Source organism: Amaranthus tricolor, chromosome 7 (assembly GCF_026212465.1).
Source record: "Amaranthus tricolor cultivar Red isolate AtriRed21 chromosome 7, ASM2621246v1, whole genome shotgun sequence".
Taxonomy (NCBI): Eukaryota; Viridiplantae; Streptophyta; class Magnoliopsida; order Caryophyllales; family Amaranthaceae; genus Amaranthus; species Amaranthus tricolor.
The window spans coordinates 24,649,902-24,670,951 of NC_080053.1; the positions used below are offsets into that span (position 1 = coordinate 24,649,902).

Genomic DNA, 21,050 nt, shown 5'->3' on the forward strand with positions numbered 1-21,050 from the left:
TTATAAAACATCAATGGTAGGACTTTTGTAAGATTTTTCCACATGGTATCCATTTTATGCCTTATCTAACTGTCGTAGCATTTTCCGTTACATTCTTGTTAATTTCTGTTAAATTTACCATTTTGACGTTTCTACCCTTATTAAGTGTTGGTTCTTATCTTTATAATTTGTCCTAAACATTTGAGAGCGTTGATAAATTAAACATCAAAATGGTGAATTAAACATTTGATAGCATAAAAATGGTTTAGGGCTAATTATAAAGATAACAACCAATACTTAATAAGGGTAAAAACGTTAAAATGGTAAATTAAACGAAAATTGACAAGAATTTAACAGAAAATGTTACAGCAGTTAGAATAGTCATAAACTAGATGTTATCATGTGGAAAAAACTTACAAAAATGCTACCAATGGCGTTTCATGAAAGTTTGAAGTTACCATTTGGAATTTCCCTATTCTTTATCAAAAGAAATAAAGGGATTGCAGCCAATAAAACTCTTAACTCGAGTAAACCTATAAAAACCTATAAACAAAAGCTGAGGGGTCAAGGACGCCATAGGCTTGATAATTTTTTTTTCCAAATACAAGATGTACTTTGGTAATTTAGGGGCTAATATCGATAATTATCAACAATGGTATGTCTATATTATAATAGTATAGCCAAAAAAATTGAAACGATGGTCCGACCCGCCCAACTCAGGAGTTGAACTGCTAGGAACCGCCTAGAACTGAAATAAAAATCAAAACCTAATGGTCTGAATTAGGTTCCAGTTTTTAGAAACCGGAACCGGCCTATCTCGAACCGTAGCCATCGCTACTAATACGTATGCACTTGAATGTTAAGGTTATTCTTGGAACTCAAAGTTCCATGATAATTAGGAAATAGGAAGCATTGGGGAGAATCAAAGTTCGACAAAGAAATGGATAAAGGGGGCAATCTAAGAGTGTTATACAACTTTTTGGCCTACCAACTTGAGAGCATAAATAAACTCATACTTTTTTTTTTATTTTGAGTGAAAGTAAACTCATACTTCATATCGTGTTAATTGTTATACAGCTCTTAATCTCTAATGAATTATTCTTTGTTAATAATTTATCTTCACTACTAGAGTACAACATATTTTTCTCTTATTTAGGATTGTTTGATTGTTTGATATGAACTGATTGTTTGATATGAACTTTTTAATATCAAGTAAGGGTTTGATTACTGTTTCGGTAATGAAACGAGGAAGTGGGATACACTTGAAATACCTGGAGATAAGTAGAAGTGTGATCAAGAGAAGCGACTTATGAGAGGAAGCGACCTGAATTCCTGCAACACAACACGTTAGCCTTGTCCGGGGGGTGATCTCCCGGAAAAACCCCTCCGACGCTCAAGTTAGAACGTGGATATGAGAATATGGAGTAAGTGATTACAGAATGAATACAAAAAGATGCAGTGGGTGATATTATTGGAGTGTTGGTATGCTAATGAAGTGGAGTATGAGCAAGGATGCTTAAGAGGGTTATTTTTCAGATGATCCTCCCTCCTTGATGGTAGCCCCTATTTATAATGGTGAGGAAGGGAAGTTGCAGAAGAAGTGAGCTATCATGGGAGTAGTGGGAGTAATGGGAGGTGGACTGGTCATGGGAAGAATGGACAGTTATTCTTCTTGAAACAAGGAGAGCCAAGCATGATTGAAGAGTGGAAGGTGGTGGGCAGTTATTCTCCTTAAAAGGAGGATGGCCAAAGAAGATAGATGACAGGGAAGTTAAGTATTCTGAAGGTAAAAATCCCATGAGCCCTCCAAGGAAGATGGGAAGTCCAGCAGAAAGCCCATTGACCAAAAGTCAAAGTCAACCCGGAAAGGTCAAAGGGTATTTTAGTAATATGATGCTAATTAATAAATAAATAAAATAATTGAGTAAACAATACCATGACATTTAGCCCCACGCATGAAGGATGATGTGAAAAGAGAGCCACCACGACTGGAAACATCCTCCTTTATGCGGAAAAACAGGTGCCCGTCGGAGCTTGATTTAATGATCGTAGAGAACATTTGAAAGCCCCATGAGGTAAAACATATACCCAACCTGGCAAATCTCCTCATGGATCATGAAAATTGAGCTTGCAAGCTTTGAATCGACAGTTCTTGTGCTGAATTCCGAGTTGTAATGAAAAAGATACGACCTTTTTAAGCTTGTCAGGTGAGAACGTATTGGATCTGGGTCAAACAGGCATATGAAGCCGCGGCTTGAAGTATGCCGCGGAGTAGCCCCAGACATGTTATAACACAACAGCGAAGTAGTGAATGTGGGATCTTGATTCCGCGACATCATGTCTCGGCCCTTGCTTCACTGATATCGCAGAAATCCCCACACTTAAAAATGTTTTCAACAAAACACCAAAGGAGGGTCCGACTTATCTACTGTGCGGATTAAATCAACTGTCTGTTTTGAACTGATGCCGCGTAACACCAAGGGTATTTACGAATCGGATCCCTAGTAATGACGCGGCATAGCATTCTCAAGATATTTCTACACCTATGGTTGAACTATGCCGCGAACTAATAGTTTGCGTCTTCACTCGCGAGTTCAGCACGAGAATCCCTCTTCAACACTTAGAATATTTTGAGAAAGAGAAGGACCACCTGGGGGTCCGACTTATCGACCACACGGATATCTTTGATATTTGTGAAAAAATAAAAATGTTCAGTACTCCGTCAAAGCAGCCCCTTTATTCTAGCATGATACGGAATGAGCCCCATAACTCGCATCTTCAATCCCACGGACACACATGAGAGGTTCTATACTTAGAATTTTTCACCTGGACTAGGGTCATTTGGGGGTCCGACTTATCGACCACACGGATGAATATGGGAATCAGCCACTTTACTTTTCACCCCTCCTCTTTTATGACGGGGAACCAGCTCGCAGACCCGTGTCTTCAATCATACTGAAACATGGGACTTCTCTCATACTTAGAATTTCTACATCATGACTGAGTGCACCAAGGAGTCCGACTTATTGACCACACGGATTTCCTTCGCCCTTGAGATATTTTCATATTTCCTTCCATCACATTTCACCCGCCGTGTCCATAAGTCGGACGGTTGAATGGGTAATCTCTATACTTAAAATGATTTTCCTTTCTGGAGGTTCAGTTTAGGGTCCGACTTATCGACTCTCCGGACATATTCGAGTGCTAAAGGACTTGAATAATTATCTGCTCCACCCCTCCCTGGGGGTCTGACTTGTCGACCCACCGGTTGGATGGCTTTGACACTCAAACAAATTTATGACGTTCCTCTCTAATTGGGGGTCCGACTTTTCGACCTTCCGGCTATATTCAAGAATTAACACTTAGAAAAATTTCGCAACATTACCCTTTCAGCTAGGGTCCGACTAATAGACTTCACGGTCATTACTAAACACTTAAGAAAAATCTGTCTTCCCCTTATTGGGAGTCCGACTTATCGACTTCCCAGCTTTCCTCCGGAATTCCACCCTTTCGTTCGAGTGCTCAAGTCCCAAGTGAAGCATTTATTGCTGCAATAAATAGGGTAGTTGGAATAGTTCCATTTCACCTAATCTTCATTAACTCCCTCAAATCTTCAAATTGCAAGAAAGAGAAAGTAGAGAGAAACACTCGGACAATCTTCATCCCTCCTTCAAACTTCTGACAAATCCTTCGAAGATCTTCAAGGTTTCTGACAGATCTTCATCAAGTTTCTGACAAATCTTCAAATTTCTTTTTAAGGTATTCAAACTTTTCCCAGATTTTTCGAATTTCTTCAAGTTATTCTTCAAACTGTTCTTGAATGTTAGCCTAGAACTTTGAATTTGTTTATGAATTTAGTCTCTATTCTTTACAAGTTTCGACTACTACTTTATTATTAACATGGATGTCGCGACTACTCAAGAGACTATAGCTAACTCAGACACCAACCCTACTAACTTGCCGGAAACTCCTTTGATAGTACGTAGGCGTCTTAATAAAAAGGGGTTACCAATGAATGACTCGGATGAAAGTAGTTCGGTGAGAATTACCCCCCATTATGAACCGATAAAAGCTGGGGATGAGTCGTCTGTATCCCCTATATACCCTCCGGAGATTATGAAAACTGCTCCTTGGGAAGTGAGCATTGCTTTCTTTCCAAATTACTTGCCGCGAATAAATCCTGACCTAGAAGGGTTATTGTATGTAGATATGGAAAACCTTGAAGGATCAGCCGAGTCTTCTGGAAGGGAGAGTGCAGCGCCAGTTCCTCCTCCGTTCTACATTCCAAACGGCGGGCCCCTAAACTACTTCATTGATTTACAGACCAAAAGAGATCTAGACAACCGTCGGGAGGCCATCTCTCAAAAATGGGGTTTGAAGGACAATATAAACATTATTACCCCGGGGAATTATGACACCGTTAGGTTTCCTCCCCCACATTGTATAGCTGTATACTTTCCTTCTTTTGAATTAGGGCTTAGATTTCCTCTTCACCCGTTTTTTAGGGAGGTGTTAGAGTTTTTGAACATTTCAGTGCCCGAGTTATACCCAAACGCCTGGGGTTGTATGGTGGCCTTTTTGATCTTATGCAAAGTTTTGGCCGTGCCACCAACACTCACAGCTTTTAGATATATATTCAGAGCCCGCCTATGTAATTCGCAATCATACGGCTGTGGCTGGATTACTTTTACACACCGTCGAGGACTGAAGATAGTCCAAGACCTCCCCGATAACCAGAAGGGGTATAGGACGAAATTTGCATTTTTATATAACTCAGAGGGATGGAATATCAAGACCTCTTTTGACATTAAACCCAACCTCGCGGGTTTTAATAATGGGATCCCGCAGTGTTCTTTTAGTGACGCGGTGATCATTGAATATGCAAAGATGGACGTTCAATTGGGAAGGAAACCAATGAACGTCCAACTTAATTGGATACCCGGTCGTCCTGAGTTGGAGAACGAGAACCTCCTCTCATCATTTGGCATCAGCTTGGCTATCGATCGGAGTAAGAGTTGCCGGGTTTCTTCCTTCTCTTTTCTATGACATGTTTAACTGTTTCTAACTCGCGGTTTTACAGGGATAGCCAAGGAGAATCTTCGAGCGAAGAATTCGGAGCTGATGAAGAAATTCAGCGTTCTGAGACTTGCTCAAGGGGCCATCCAGCGACCCGAGGATAAGCCTCTTCCCCTTCCTTCGAAGGTATAACTTCACAAAGTTCTTCGTTATGAAAGACTTCTGTTGATTCTTCCTAACTTTTTCTTTTGTAGGACTCGGCGACTGTAGAGAAGGGTCTGGAGGACGTGCCCTCAGAGCAAGAGGCTCTCCGACTTCTCGAGGAGAGAAAACAAATTCACATCCCCGATGAATCTGAGAGGGTGATTCCTCCACAGACGAGGGGGGTGAAAAAGAGTGGGAAGAAGAAGAGGAAGCGGGATTCTTCTTCCCACAAGGAGAGCTCGGCCAAGAGGCCCTCTGTGGGTACGATCCCTACGGCCGTACCTCTCCGCATAAGGTCGGTTGATGAGGAGGCGTCGCCCCCTTTGGACTCTCCACGGCCAGCTTCAAACAAGGGGAAGGAGAAGGTGGGGGAGTCTTCCGCGGCTCCCTCATCGCAGTTTGCTGAGGTTTATCGTCGTCGGGAAGTTTCCCCTTTTCGACACGAGACACCCTTTCCGGAGTTGGGGCATAAGGGCTTAATTGTTCGTTTTAACAGGGCGACGTCCAACTTAATCAGCAAGGTGGACGTCGACCTACTAGAGTCCATGCCTCCCCGTGATAGGGTGCGTCAGGCACAAGCTTCGGCGGCAGAGGTAATGACTTTTTATGCTTAGTGGTGTGATTACTTGGTTTCCGGATTTCTTTAGTAGCCGTTCTTTTGCAGGCGTTCATACGGTTGGCTTTTGAGCTCGATGCAAACCGTCAAAGTGCCGCAGACCAGGAAACCATGGCCGCCCTTACCTCCCGCTGTGAGGAGCTGAATGACGAATTATCAAAATTGCGGGAGGACCTGCCGGGCCTAAAAGAGAAACTGGCCAAGTGTTCTGAGCTGAAAGAACGCTTGGTCAGGACCGAACAATGGCGGGAAAGGGCAAGGAAGCAGCTGGACCAGACCGTCGAGAACTTAGATGCTGCTTCCACCAGGTCTGCGAGCCTCGGCCATGAAGTCGGCTTGCTGATGGATACCCATGCCAAGCTCGTTCATCAGAACCAGCAACTTATGCAGCAAGTATCGACTGATTCTGCCCACTTCAAGATGATCCTATCCGCGGCTAAGGTGTATAAACTGTGCTTAACCAGGAAGGCCCGGATAGCTCGAGATTGGCTTCTTTCGGATGAGCCGGAAGCGTCGAAGTTTCTTGGAGATCTGACGGCGGAGATGGTGAAAGCCGGAACCCTGATCAGTGACGAAAAGTATCGTTTGGCTGCCGCAGAGTTGGGCATGGATTTTACCTCCCTTCAGCAAACTGCTGATCATAAGGGGAGTGAAGCCTTGTCCAACCTTGCTCCTGTCTTGGACGGGGAGTCGGCGGTACTGGTCGATGCTGTCTGGGATGCGGAAGAAAAGAGAGCCTGGTCCGAAAGGATGGATGCTGAGGCTGAGAGGGAGGCTTTATGTCTCGACTTGGATCAGCTGGCTCTCTCTTCTCCTCCGGCGTCAGATGTCCCGGAAAACTTGACGCTCTCCAACCTGGAGGTTTTGTGCCTTGATCTATCGAATCTTATTATTGACGAAGGTAGGAACCTCCAGGGCTTGTCCCGAGAGCTGTCCGAGATCGGGGTGGAGCCGTTTAACGTTGAAGATTATGTAAGCTTCACCCCCAGTCTTGAAGAGGGAAGGATCGGGTCTCCTCTGCCGCCGGATCAAGACGTCGAGGCTTTTTTGGAGAATGTATAGATTTACAATTTTGTAATTTGATTTTTGCAAACATTCAACTCTGTATTTTGAATATTTTGATGTATATATATTCCTGATTATGGAGTTTATTCGTGGTATCCATGCTTTTGTCCGTGGCTTCTCTCGTCTGAGGCCGTGGAATATTGCTTAATCGTATTAGCAGAGGGCGTGATTTGTCGATGTCACGCGCAGGCGACATCAAGGAGATTTTGTACTTAGAATATTTTCAGCCCTTAGACCCCAGTAAGGGGGTCCGACTTGTCGATGTCCCGGTTGGGGGGTATCTTAGTGGGAGACTTGGGATTTTTTGAACTCAGGGACCCCAAACTGGGGGTCTGACTTATCGATGTCCCGATTGGGAAACATCATTGCGAGAAACTTAGAATATTTTGAACTCAGGGACCCCAAACTGGGGGTCCGACTTATCGATGTCCCGGTTAGAAAACATCATTGTGAAAAACTTAGAATATTTTGGACTCTAGGGACCCCAAACTGGGGGTCTGACTTATCGATGTCTCGGTTGGGAAACATCATTGCGAGAAACTTAGAATATTTTGAACTCAGGGACCCCAAACTGGGGGTCCGACTTATAGGTATCACAAGTTCGTTAGTGACAGAATAATTTGATAATGGGACCCCTCTCAGGGGGTCCGACTTATGGATATTACTGATTTAATAAGATTTGCAACAGAATTTTACTAAATATTTGCGAACATAAGAGCCGGATGATCTGAAAATAAAAACCTGTTTATTAATGATTGATAAGGATACAAGCGATGATTGAAGTAATTTTGAATTACAACGCAACTATGTTGCGGAACGACTGTAGTCGCGGATTGGTACTGATGAGTCTGTCACTGATGAGGTTGTTTATGCTGGTGCTTACCGATTGCCCCTTGCAAATTTTATTAAATGAAGAATTTTTTCAAATGGTCTCCATTCCATGGTCGGGGTAGTTTCTTCCTATTCATGTCTTCTAGTTCGAAAGTTCCTGGTTTGATGACGTGGGTGACTTTGAAAGGTCCGTCCCAGTTGGCCCCTAACTTTCCTTTCTCCACAATCTTTCCCGTAGCTTCTATTTTTCGGAAGACCAAATCACCAATTTGAATGCGTCTGGTTTTGACGTGGCGATTGAAGCTACGGATCATCTTTTGTTTTTGTGCTATTGATCTCAGCATTGCGTTTCCTCTTGTCTCTGGCAGCAGATCTAAGTTTGCTCTTTTTCCTTCCTCATTTTCGTCGTGCGAGTAGTAGGTGACCCTTGTAGAGGGTACGCCTATTTCAACTGGGAGCACGGCTTTAGATCCGTATACTAAAGAGAAAGGTGTATGCCCCGTTGCGTCTTTGATGGTTGTTCGACTTGCCCATAAGATGCCTGGTAGTTCTTCATCCCAATTACCTTTGACCCCCTCTATCTTCTTCTTAATGCCATTCAGGATCTCTTTGTTCGCGGACTCTACTTGACCATTAGTTTGCGGCCTGGACACTGAACTGAATCTGATTTGGATTTTAAACTTGTCGCAGTACTCGATGGTGTTCTTGCTGACGAACTGCCTTCCATTATCTGTTATGATCACCCGGGGGATGCCGTACCTTGTGATGATATTCCGCCATATAAACTGACAGACTTGTTTGTCCGTGATTGAGCTAAGGGCTTCCGCCTCTACATATTTTGTGAAATAATCAATGGCCACAATGATGAATTTGCGTTGCCCTTTTGCCGGAGGGAAGGGGCCAAGGAGGTCCATGCCCCACTTGTCGAAAGGCAGGACGGCGTGCATGGCGGTCAAGTAATTAGATGGCTTCCTTCCTATCTTTGAGTGGTACTGACATTCAGGACATCTTTTGATCAAATACTCCGCGTCTTCTCGGAGTGAGGGCCAATAATATCCACTTCTAAGGACTTTCCCAATGACAGTTCGTACTCCTTGGTGTATACCGCATCCACCTTCGTGTATTTCGCGGAGGATATAGTTTCCTTCTTCAGGGGATACGCATTTCAGGAGGGGGTGTGTATATGACTTCTTGTAGAGCGTTCCTTCGTGGAGTTCGAACCATCTGGCTTTCTTCCGGAGCATTTTGGCCTGACATTCATCTTGGGGAAGCGTCTGATTCCGCAAATATTCGATGTATGGCTCCATCCATGTTTCTGATCTGTCGATGGTATCGACCATGAAGTTGATGCTGGGGTTAGGAAGCACTTCCCAGATTATGTCTCGAGCCGCGGATGTTTCTGCTGAGCTGGCAAGCTTTGCCAGGGAATCAGCCTGGGCATTCTGGGATCTTGGAATGTGCTCCAACGTGAACTTGTCGAATTTTTGAACAAATTCCTTTACTTGCTGCAGGTACATTTTCATGCTGTCATCTTTAGCTTCGAATTCCCCGTTCACTTGTTCAACAATCAATTGGGAGTCAGAGAAGGCGGACAATTTTTTGGCTCCCGTTTCGTAGCAAATTCTCAGTCCCATCAATAATGCTTCATATTCGGCCTCGTTGTTGGATGCTGCGAACTCGAACCTGACCGCCCTTTCCATACGGACCCCGGCGAAAGACACAATGAGGAGTCCAGCCCCACTTGCTGATTGGGTAGAGGACCCATCTACATACAACTTCCATTCCTGATTGGGTTCAAGATGATAGGGGAGAGTGCTTTCAGCAATGAAGTCAGCCAGAGCTTGGGCTTTGATTGCTGTTCGAGGCTCATATTCGATGCCGAAATCCGCCAGCTGGTTTGCCCAATCTGTGACGCGGCTTGACTTGTTTTTCCCTTCCAGAATCTTTTTCAAAGGTTGATCAGTCCGGACGATGATCTGGTGGGATTGAAAGTAGGGCTTCAATTTCCTGCTTGCCATGACGATTGCGAATATGACTTTTTCGACTTCACCGTAGTTTCCCTCCGAGCCACGGAATGCATGACTTACATAGTATATAGGAAGCTGTTTCTTTTCCCTTTCCGCAACCAGTACTCCGGATAACGAATATTCGGAGACAGAGACATATAGGACTAGCTTCTCCCCTTTGATGGGCGAAACTATTTTTGGCAAGGTGGACAGGTGCTCTTTAAGTTGGCGGAAGGACTCTTCTGCTTCTGCTGTCCACTCGAACTTCTGTTGTTTATTGTTTTAAAGAAGGGTGAACATTTATCCGCGGACTTGGAAAGGAATCTTCCAAGAGCAGCCACGCACCCCGTGAGCTTTTGTACTTCTTTTACTGAGGTGGGGGATCTCATGTTCTGTATAGCCCGGATCTTATCAGGATTTGCTTCAATGCCTCGCTCGTCTACCAGGAAGCCAAGGCACTTCCCTCCGGTAACTCCAAACACACACTTGTCAGGATTGAGTTTCATTTGGTGCTTTCGAAGGGTAAGGAACGTCTCTCGTAAGTCTGCGGCGTGCTGACTTGCTTGTTTGCTTTTTGTGATCATGTCATCTACATATACTTCTAAATTCCGTCCAATCTGAGATTGGAAGACCTTGTTGACCATCCTTTGATAAGTTGCCCCCGCGTTTTTTAATCCGAAGGGCATAACCTTGTAGCAATAGACTCCCATGCTGGTAATGAAGGCCGTGTGAGGTTGGTCTTCAATTGCCAACGGAATCTGATGATAGCCGGCATTGGCATCCATGAAGCTTAATAATGCATGGCCTGCTGTAGAATCCACCAGATGATCTATCTTTGGAAGTGGGTAATCGTCTTTAGGGCATGCCTTATTCAGGTCCGTGAAGTCGACGCACATCCTCCACTTGCCATTCGGTTTTTTCACCAGGACAACGTTGGATAGCCACTCAGAGTATTTGCATTCTTTAATAAATCTGGCTCTCAACAACTTCTCGACTTCCTCCTTGGCGGCCTCAGTCCGGTCTCTTCCTTGATGTCGTAGCTTTTGTTTTATGGGTTTATAGCCTGGTTTGATGTCAAGTTTATGACACGCGACACTGGTAGGGATGCCAGGCATTTCTTCCGTGCAAAAAGCAAAGACGTCGCGGAACTCAGCAATGGTGGCCACTATGTCCTGTTTGACCGTGCTAGGAAGATCTTTCCCTACCTTGATTTGTTTCCCCTCGAACATGTCTACTTCCTCGTATCGTTCTATGGGGCGAGGCCTTTCATGCGTGCTGGTATTTTCCTTGTACACGCTCATGACAGCTGGGGCATTGTCTTCCCTTTTTCTTTTTGCAGGTGTCTCGGAAGACCCGCGCTTCAGGGTGTTGACGAGGCATTGGCGAGCCGTCACTTGGTCTCCCTTGAGAATGCCAACTTGTCCATTATCTGTCTCGAATTGCAGCAAGAGTTGATGGGGAAAGATTGCTGCCTTGATCTTATTAATGAGTGGGAGCCCCATGATAGCATTGTAGGGGAAGTTGAGATCTACCACTGTGAACCGTATGGGCATGGTCCGGCTTTCACTTCTCTCCCCTACCCGTACGGGGAGAATGATCGTGCCCAACGGAATGACCTGACTCCCTCCAAACCCAATCAGTGGTTTGTCTAGGGGTTGTAAGTGCTTTTCCTCGAACTTCATCTTTCTCAAGCACTCCATTGTAATAAGATCAGCCGTGCTTCCCGTATCTACCAGCACCCGTCTGACTTTCATTTGCCCGATTTTAAGAGTGACCACCAGGGGGTCGGTATGGGGTTGTTGCAGCGGTTGGGAGGTCGTGGCATCGAACTTCATGACCGGTCCCTTAGATGCGGCCATGGGAGGTCCTTTCAGCAAAGTGTGGACGCTGTTTTTTGCCGCGCGGATAGTGGGATATTCCTCAGTGTATCCCCCAAAAATCATGTTGATAGTTCCTTGAGTGTCGGAACTTTCGCGTCTGGCTTCGTTCCTCTTGGGGGATCGGCGTTTCTGTTGCCATGGCCTCCTTTCCCCTTCTCTTCCAGCATCATAATCCCTCCTGTTGAGGAACCTGGACAGTTTTCCCTCGTCAGCCAACTGATGCAAGATGCGCTTTAGTTCGCGGCATTGTGCCAGAGTATGGCCGTGCTCTTTGTGGTAATCACACCACAGATTATAGTTGCGCCTATCAGAGGGGGTGGTAATTGGAGGTGGAGCTGGCAATTGATCTCGAACAGCGAAGAAAATGTCCCTCCTGTTTCGATTGAATATGGGGTCGTTTCCTCCATCTCCCAGATTCCGCGTCCTAGTTTCTCCTTCTGTAACATACACGTGTCGGGCTCGTGGAGGTCCCATATCAGATGGCGGTGTAGGACGACGCGGCATGTAATTCTTCTCTCTCCTCGAAGAATGCTCCTCCCTGTTTCGTGAGGATTGATGGGGGGGCCCGACATCTTTTTTCTCAAATTTTCGCCTTTTCGGATCATGTGCTTGACATATCTCTGAGGCCGTGACATAACTTTGGCATTGTTTCATGGCCTCTGCGTACGTCTTTACTTGACTTTCAACCAACTGGAACTTCAGCCGTTGGGCCTTCATTCCGTTGATTAGGGCGTTTAGGGCAACCGACTCCTCCAAATCAGTCACTTCCAGCACTGCCTCATGGAACTTCTTAAGATATGAGGATATGGACTCTCCTTCCAATTGAGTGACACTAAGCAGGTGGAAGTTTGATTTCTCCTACCTTCTTGAGGCTATAAAGTGGCCCAAGAACTTGCCCTCTAGTTGGGCAAAGTTGTGGATGCTTCCTCCGGGAAGGGAGGTGTACCACGTCAAAGCTACTCCTGTAAGAGTAGTTGGAAAGAACTTACACCATAACGATGAGTTGGTGGTGTACAACAATATAAGATTCTTATACGCCGTCAGGTGCTCCTGCGGGCATGACGTGCCATCGAAAGCAGCCATGTTCGGTACCTTTATTTTCCCGGGATTGGGAGTATTCAGTATCTCCATGGCCAGGGGAGAGACTAATGATATGGGCTCTTCAGGAAGGACACTCTTGTCGGCCTCATTCCGCGGTATGGAGGTGGGAGTGAGGGGACGGCTAGACCCCGCGAGTTGCGCCTTCTTCCTTTCCTCCCTTCTTTTATCTACCAGGGATTGGACGCTCTCAGACGTCTTTCGCTTTTTGCTCTCTAGGAAGGTTCGGGCATCTGGAGTGGCGGTTTTGGATTCGCCATCTCGTGTATCTGTCTTGCTATGGTGCGGGTAAGTTCTGGACCTTTCCCGCCTATTTTTATTGCGTCTACTGGAATGGGAAGTCCTCGAGTTCCCATCTTGAGATTCATGAGATTTTGGTATCTCTTGACGGGGCTCGATTCGTTCCTCTAAGTTCTTTATTTGGTTCGCCATGTCTTCCAGTACTCGTTGTTGAGTAGGGGTATTGTTTATGACGGCGCGGAGTTGTTCAGAGAACGCGGCCGTGAGATTTCGCGCTAGCATGTCCAGATCACGGCGAGTCACGGCTTGATTATTAGCTTGACCCGCTGAAGTGTCTGTATCTGTGCTATGCACGGTGGCGGTTTGAGTCGGGTTCTTCTTGGGAGCCATGACTTCTTGTACTATCCCCACAGACGGCGCCAAACTGTTTCGGTAATGAAACGAGGAAGTGGGATACACTTGAAATACCTGGAGATAAGTAGAAGTGTGATCAAGAGAAGCGACTTATGAGAGGAAGCGACCTGAATTCCTGCAACACAACACGTTAGCCTTGTCCGGGGGGTGATCTCCCGGAAAAACCCCTCCGACGCTCAAGTTAGAACGTGGATATGAGAATATGGAGTAAGTGATTACAGAATGAATACAAAAAGATGCAGTGGGTGATATTATTGGAGTGTTGGTATGCTAATGAAGTGGAGTATGAGCAAGGATGCTTAAGAGGGTTATTTTTCAGATGATCCTCCCTCCTTGATGGTAGCCCCTATTTATAATGGTGAGGAAGGGAAGTTGCAGAAGAAGTGAACTATCATGGGAGTAGTGGGAGTAATGGGAGGTGGACTGGTCATGGGAAGAATGGACAGTTATTCTTCTTGAAACAAGGAGAGCCAAGCATGATTGAAGAGTGGAAGGTGGTGGGCAGTTATTCTCCTTAAAAGGAGGATGGCCAAAGAAGATAGATGACAGGGAAGTTAAGTATTCTGAAGGTAAAAATCCCATGAGCCCTCCAAGGAAGATGGGAAGTCCAGCAGAAAGCCCATTGACCAAAAGTCAAAGTCAACCCGGAAAGGTCAAAGGGTATTTTAGTAATATGATGCTAATTAATAAATAAATAAAATAATTGAGTAAACAATACCATGACAATTACTATTATTCTATATTTTTTGTTTAGTATAATTATTAGGTTAATCCAATCATTTTCTTGAGATTAATGGATACCCTTATATTCTTATCACTCATTTATGCCAAGTAACAAATTTACTTTCTATGATCAAATAAGTGTTGCCCTTATATTTTTATACCAAACAATATACAACTACAATCCATATCCTTACCCTTCTCTTTATTATTTCCCTTTCCATTATATTTTATGTTCTTATACCAAACACCCACAAAGTATTCATAATCTTGAATTTGGAATAATCTATCAACTTTTCAATTATTTTTCTTCACAAATTTTCAACTCGTTTTAATGAAGTAATCAAATTTAAATGTTTGTAAAAATCAAAGACGAACAAAAAATATGTTTCAAGATTTTCCCCTCAAAAGCAACAATATGTTAGGTTCTATTTAATTCTCCTCAAAAGATCGATAGATAAATAATCAGTAAAAATAAGTTATAATTAATTGCAATCAGTAAAAATTAGTTATAATTAGTAAAATTCAATTATAATTTATAACAAAAAATCATTTACAATTAGTAAATATCAATTTTAATTAGTTATGATCGGTAAATATCAATTTTAATCAATAAAAATCAATTTTAATTAATAAAATTCAATTAATGAGTAAAAATCCTTACTAAAGACGAAAGATATAGCACCTTGCTTAAACCTCAAGTAAATTATAACTAAAGTGGGAGTGATGCTAGCTTTAAAATTTTCCAGTATCATTCGTCTACTTCCTTTAAAACGTAACATTTAGGCTTTAGCCATTAGAAAAAATGCGATAAGTCATCAATCACTCTAAGACTTTTACTTCACTCCTCTATCCTTTATAGTTGCTTCTAAATTGGAATGTTTTTCTTTATAAATCTTGTACAAAAGTACTTATCAACTTCAACCCTTTTTTTGTCTTTTATTTAGGTATTTAAAGATGGTGATAATAATTTTAGTTTTTTGATTTTGTTATTACTATTTTGAATTATTATCATAATTGTATCTAACTCATAGTTAGAATATGGTATGGGAAGGAATACAAGACGACAGATCAAATCCTTAGCGAAAGTGACAAGGAGATTGCGGTCAATAAGACCCACAACTTGAGAAAGACTTGCAAATGAAAACAAAATGAGATAAGACGTATAGCAAGAAAAGACAAGATAAAACGAATAAGGCTAACAACATAAACCAAAGAAATAAAAATGCACAACAATAAACAAGGCAAAGATAAAGGGCTTATAATTCTTCTAAACTAGAATTGTTAAATAGGTCAATTCAGTTTGTTTTTTTAGTTGATATTTAAACTATTTTGAGTTGATTATTTTATTGAATTAGGTCATTTTCAAATCTATGAATTCATGTCAAATTTGTTTGCAAATTAATTCAATATTTAAATTACATTTAATACTAAAACCATATAAAGCTTTTTAAATAAAAACGTGTTATTTTAAACTAAAAGTTGCAAATAGGACATAACAAATAAATCAACTTTTTAGTGGAATTTCATCTATTAATGGTAAAAATGGATCAATTTGGTTAGAATCAACCTAATGTGGGTTAGATACCTCTATAAGCTAGGTTGACTCATTTTCGCTTAACTTTAGAAGTTAGTAGATTGAGTTTAGAGCGGTCTCATTCAAACAAAATTTTTTTTTTAAGTCAGGTTAAGTTGGGTACAATTTCAAAATCGAATGAATATTAAATTATTAGATCTATTTCGAACACTTCTAGTTCTAGACTATAATTACCTTTCTTTGTTTAGAGATACTTCCTCCGTTTCATTATATTTGTTACATTTGACTTTTTACGTATTAAATGTGTTATTTTGATCATTTATATATTGAATTATACACATCTAAAAATTACAAAAAGTTAATATAATTAAAATAAACGATTAGACAATTCAAACAATATCCTACTTAAATATATTTTTTCTTACACGTTAGTCGCGATATAAAATATAAGCTTGAACGAAATATAATATTAATTAATATTATGTATTAAGTATTTCAAATGGGAGGAAGTAATAAAGAGTAGAGCATGAGCCAATACAGAGAGAAATACCGGGAAATAACAGACGAGGATAGCACGTATATGTTGACAATGACAATAACAATAAAGTCAATAACAATTACAATTGACAGATAACGTCAAAAACGCGATTTTGGATGATGTATTGTCCTCACTCTGTCTATTCATTCTTTTCTTTGTCTATTCAATGAATATTGAATCATCTACTACATGTTTTTTCTCTCTAAATTCATCCATTGTCCATTGATATTTACTTTTCTTTCTCTCTCCTCCATTTTCTCCCTTGTTTTACTTCTACAACTCTTTATTTTCATCCTTTTTCTATCTGGGTTTTTCTTGAATTCAATTGGGTTTTGTTTATTTTCTTAGAATTAGGAGGAAATCTTTAAGAGATGATGATGACTATGGAAGGATCAATGGATGAAAATGTGCTGGATGATATAATTAGGAGATTATTGGAAGGTACAGGAGGTAAACAGGTTCAGTTATCTGAAGGGGAAATCAGACAACTTTGTGTTAACGCCAGAAATATCTTCCTTTCTCAACCTAATCTCCTTCAACTTCATGCCCCCATTAGAATTTGTGGTAATTTTCTAATTTAATCTTTATTTTCATAATGTATTGGGGATAATCTAATTCGATGAATTTCTTATATGGGTTTGTGTAATTTTGTTGGGAATTTTTGGGAAATCATTGTGTTTCTGATTTTGGTATATTTGTGCTGATGCAAGAATCAAATTTAGTCTTTTTATGATAGGATTGTTTCTCATTTTCTCTTCATTTGGAATTTTTTTTTTTTTGTTTTTTGTTTTTTTGCTGTTCTTGCTATATGATGAAACTTGTGTTTTATTCTGGAAATTGTGAAAGTATTGATATAAAAGTAATTGTGGCATGGATTTTGATATATTTTGATTAACTATCAATTGTAAGTACTGCCTCTCCTAGACAAGCTCCTGAAATTGAATCCCACCTAGTCTTTCCCTTTTCGTCCTTCAGCCTACCATGTAATCGAGAAAAAAGGAAATTGAGTTGCATTCTTTTTTTGGAATGATCAAAGTACTTGCTTGTGTGTTGTTTGGTTTTGGACTTGATCAAGTGATATGATTATTGGTGTGATCTTGGAGGCTGTTTATTGGATGTTTTGTATTTGCTCTCTAAACTACTTCTAGAATGGTGCCATCAATTGCCATGTAGAATCGTTTTTAATTAGACTAGACACTATGATTCACTAATCTCCGTGCGAATTGCAAATCAAACAAGCGAATTATGGTTGGTTTTGGCTATTTTAGGGTCATTTTGAGTGAATCGCGAATTCAATAAGCGAGTTAACTTGCGAATTATGTTACACTAGCAGGATTATAGCTAGTTTACTTTCCTAATACTACAAAACTACGGGTGTGTGAGGCAGGCGTAGCACTTTAATAGTTTCGAGGTTGCAATTATTCGAGAGCTGTACAACAATAGCAGAGGGTGGCATACCCTATGAAATCAGTGAATATGTAGTATGTAATATATATGAGGTATTTGGTCTATAAATTTTATTTCTACGTTTGAGTCACACAATGACTTGCCGTCAACATAAGGTAACTACTCAAATACCCTATACGTTTGGAGATTTTTGACCTCCTTACCTAAAATTTGTAATGCTGATACAGAAAGTTTTGGTCCTCGTCCCCTCCCTCACCTTCAGTCCTGAGTTGGCCTTTTACTCAATGCGAGTTAATTCTTGATGATGAAGATGAGTTGGGTTTTAAAGTAACAATTTGTTAGCAAGTTCTGTTACTGTTTTATTGTCATAATAGTGATTTATGTTACTCGAACTCAGATATCGACGTCCGAACATATTTAAGGCTATGACTTGACTATTTGATGAAGAACTCTCAAACTTTGAACCAAATTGAAGTGTACGGGTGTTCTACCGATGTTTGAATGTCAAGGATTTGAACTGGTGTTTGGACATGGTTATTGATATTAAGTAAAGAGTAAAATTAACATAAGTGTCCGAGTGTCCTACCTATGTGTGAATGTCAAGGATTGAAACTAGTATTTGGGCTATGCTACTTGAGATAAAGTAAAGATTTCAATTACTTCTAACATAAAGTGTTCGGGTGTTCCCCAAACCCTGGTTATAGCTCCTATGAGCGAGATACACTAGGTATGACGATGATGATGATGGTAAAATGTTCGGGTGTCCTACATTTGTTTGAGCGTCAAGGATCTGGCAGACTGCACTGGTACTTGAGATAAAGCAAAGAGTACAATCAACATAAATTGTGATAGATTCTATGATTGGTGTTTTATTTCGTTTCTCATATATGCCGATATAGAGTATACTTCATAGCATCTCTAACGACGTGAACACTATTTCACAGGTGATATACATGGGCAATACCAAGACCTTTTGAGGCTTTTTGAATATGGAGGCTATCCCCCGGCGGCAAATTATCTCTTCCTTGGAGATTATGTAGACCGTGGCAAGCAAAGTTTGGAGACAATTTGTTTGCTTCTAGCATACAAAATACGATACCCTGATAGAGTTTTCCTTTTAAGAGGCAACCATGAAGATGCAAAAATTAATCGTGTTTATGGGTTTTATGACGAGTGTAAAAGAAGATTTAATGTTCGTTTATGGAAGATTTTTACTGATTGCTTCAACTGCTTGCCGGTTGCTGCACTTATCGATGAAAAGATTCTTTGTATGCATGGAGGCCTGTCTCCGGATCTCCATGATTTGAAACAAATAGACGAGATTCAGAGACCAACCGAGATACCAGATAACGGTCTTCTCTGTGACCTTCTCTGGGCTGATCCAGCCAGAAACGAAGGCTGGGCAGATAGCGACCGAGGTGTTTCATGTACATTTGGATCTGATGTTGTTGCTGAGTTTCTAGACAAGAATGATCTCGATCTGATTTGTCGTGGTCATCAGGTAGAAGTTTCTCTTTTTTATAACGATTCGTTATGAATATCAATAGTTCATTACACTATGTTACGAGCTTTTAACCCAAAATAAAAAAGTTGCTCTAGTTAGCTTTTTCGATTGGCTAATTGACACCCACTTTTTCTCTAATAAACAGCTAACGGCCAACAACCAATACCTAAATTTAACAAACATCTCTATAAACAGCTGGCTTTATCAGTTAGCTTAAAAGCCAACAAAAATAGCCAACATTTCTACCTGGTCAAACATCCAACTAAAAAAGCCAACAACCAACTACCAATTGCCAAACACCCCCGATACAGCACTAGGTGTCTAGCATTATGTAGCTATACTTGACCGTTTAAGTTTCTTCTATTGTTAAATTGCAGGTCAGCACTAGGTGTCTAGCATTATGTAGCTATACTTGACCGTTTAAGTTTCTTCTATTGTTAAATTGCAGGTTGTAGAAGATGGATATGAATTCTTTGCTAAGCGAAGATTAGTTACAATATTTTCAGCGCCAAACTATGGCGGAGAGTTTGACAATGCCGGAGCCCTTTTGAGTGTTGATGAAGCCCTAGTATGCTCTTTTGAGATATTGAAGCCACGCGACCAAGGAAGTAGTTCTAATGTGCAACTTAAGAAGGTAGTTTTTCGGCTCTCATTTCGTAATTTTTAGTCATATATGATGATTACCTCCTGGTGGTTCATTTGTTCAGACTAAAGGTGTTCAAAACACATCCGAAGACCCGATATTTACCCGACTTGTAACCAAACCTGACTTGACCCGACTCCAAAATGAATTTAAAATTATGTAAAAAAACCAATGTGGAAATTGACCCGATTTTGAACCAATTTGAAACTTTTGACCTGAAATCGACTTGATAACCCCAATGAATACCACCTCTAGTTCAGGCATAGAAATTGTTACAAGCCTGTGGAAATTGGAATTTCCTATGCAAATTCACTCCCTAAGAGAAGTTCATATTGAACTAACTGCCAAGTGAAAAATGTGTGATGCTGGAAAATTTTAGTTACCTTTGTGAAAATGTTTTGGCAACTTTATTTATTTAGGAGCTAGTAATTTTAAAGATGTATTAATATTTCCATATTTTTTCGATATTTCCCTAAGTTCCACATTTTGTGTATTCTATGTCGACCTAAAGACCGAGTAATTTCAGGGTTTTTCTACGATTGTCTCTTACAGTTTTCTTTTTTGCAACTTACTAGTCCGAGAGGATTGACACAGTAATGGTGTTTGAACAGGTTCCTAAACTTGGAGGCGCCTGATGAAAACTTGTATATGTATACGAAGACCACGCAGTTGAAATTTGGAGTATCCTTCGGAATTCACATTTCTTGTAGATACGTTTAAAGGTAATGAAGACCATCAAATTCAACCGAGTTGAGGGTTGCGATTACTGGAATGATAAGTTCATCCGACAACATGTAAATCGAACACCATATTCTTTTTCTCTGGAATTCACATTTCTATTCTTTTTCCTTAAAAGCTATAGGCTCTTCCGTCCCCCTATTTTCTTTTACTTGTATTTCGTGGTCGTCATTTTGTAGGCAGAATACGAAGAATTTTAGGTTAGCTTCCCGTATTATGCTGTTCGTTTTACTACCTTTGTGTATCGGAGAGTATGTCGCATGCTTTGCTCTTGGCAGAGGCATTTAAGATCTTAATGTAGTGTTTAGTCGGATCATTAACTTTTGTAATATACGTTTGTTCAAACATATCAAATTCAAAATTACTCTATTTCTTTTTTTATCACATTTACCTATTTTATTTTATCAATTGTTGCAATTTCATCATTCGCATGCTTCATTGATACTACCATTTTGTGGAGCTTTTTTGGTTATATAGGGCGAACTGTAAGAAACAGAGGGAGTATTATATAAGTGAAAAATGTAAACATTTATTTTATGTATGATGAAACTAAGGACATTTTGGTATTTTCACTTTGATTTAGAATCGGTATTTGGTGGTGGCTCGGGGTAGAC

At 41.0% G+C, this 21,050-nt stretch overlaps 1 protein-coding gene across 1 annotated transcript; it reads left to right on the forward strand.

Annotated features, from left to right (window-relative positions):
- The first annotated feature begins 16,238 nt into the window (after positions 1 to 16,238).
- On the forward strand, positions 16,239 to 20,840 carry LOC130817359 (serine/threonine-protein phosphatase PP1 isozyme 9-like). Its single transcript, XM_057683021.1, has 4 exons — positions 16,239 to 16,708; positions 18,496 to 19,052; positions 19,504 to 19,689; positions 20,310 to 20,840. Exons 1-4 carry the CDS (start codon positions 16,516 to 16,518, stop codon positions 20,331 to 20,333), a joined length of 960 nt encoding a protein of 319 aa, XP_057539004.1. The 5' UTR covers positions 16,239 to 16,515; the 3' UTR covers positions 20,334 to 20,840.
- The last annotated feature ends 210 nt before the right edge of the window (positions 20,841 to 21,050 follow it).

Coding starts and splice junctions, on each gene's coding strand:
- LOC130817359 (XM_057683021.1), top strand. CDS start 16,516: ATGATGATGACTATGGAAGGATCAATGGATGAAAATGTGCTGGATGAT. Junction 16,709..18,495: donor TGCCCCCATTAGAATTTGTG/GTAATTTTCTAA, acceptor ACTATTTCACAG/GTGATATACATGGGCAATAC. Junction 19,053..19,503: donor TGATTTGTCGTGGTCATCAG/GTAGAAGTTTCT, acceptor GTTAAATTGCAG/GTTGTAGAAGATGGATATGA.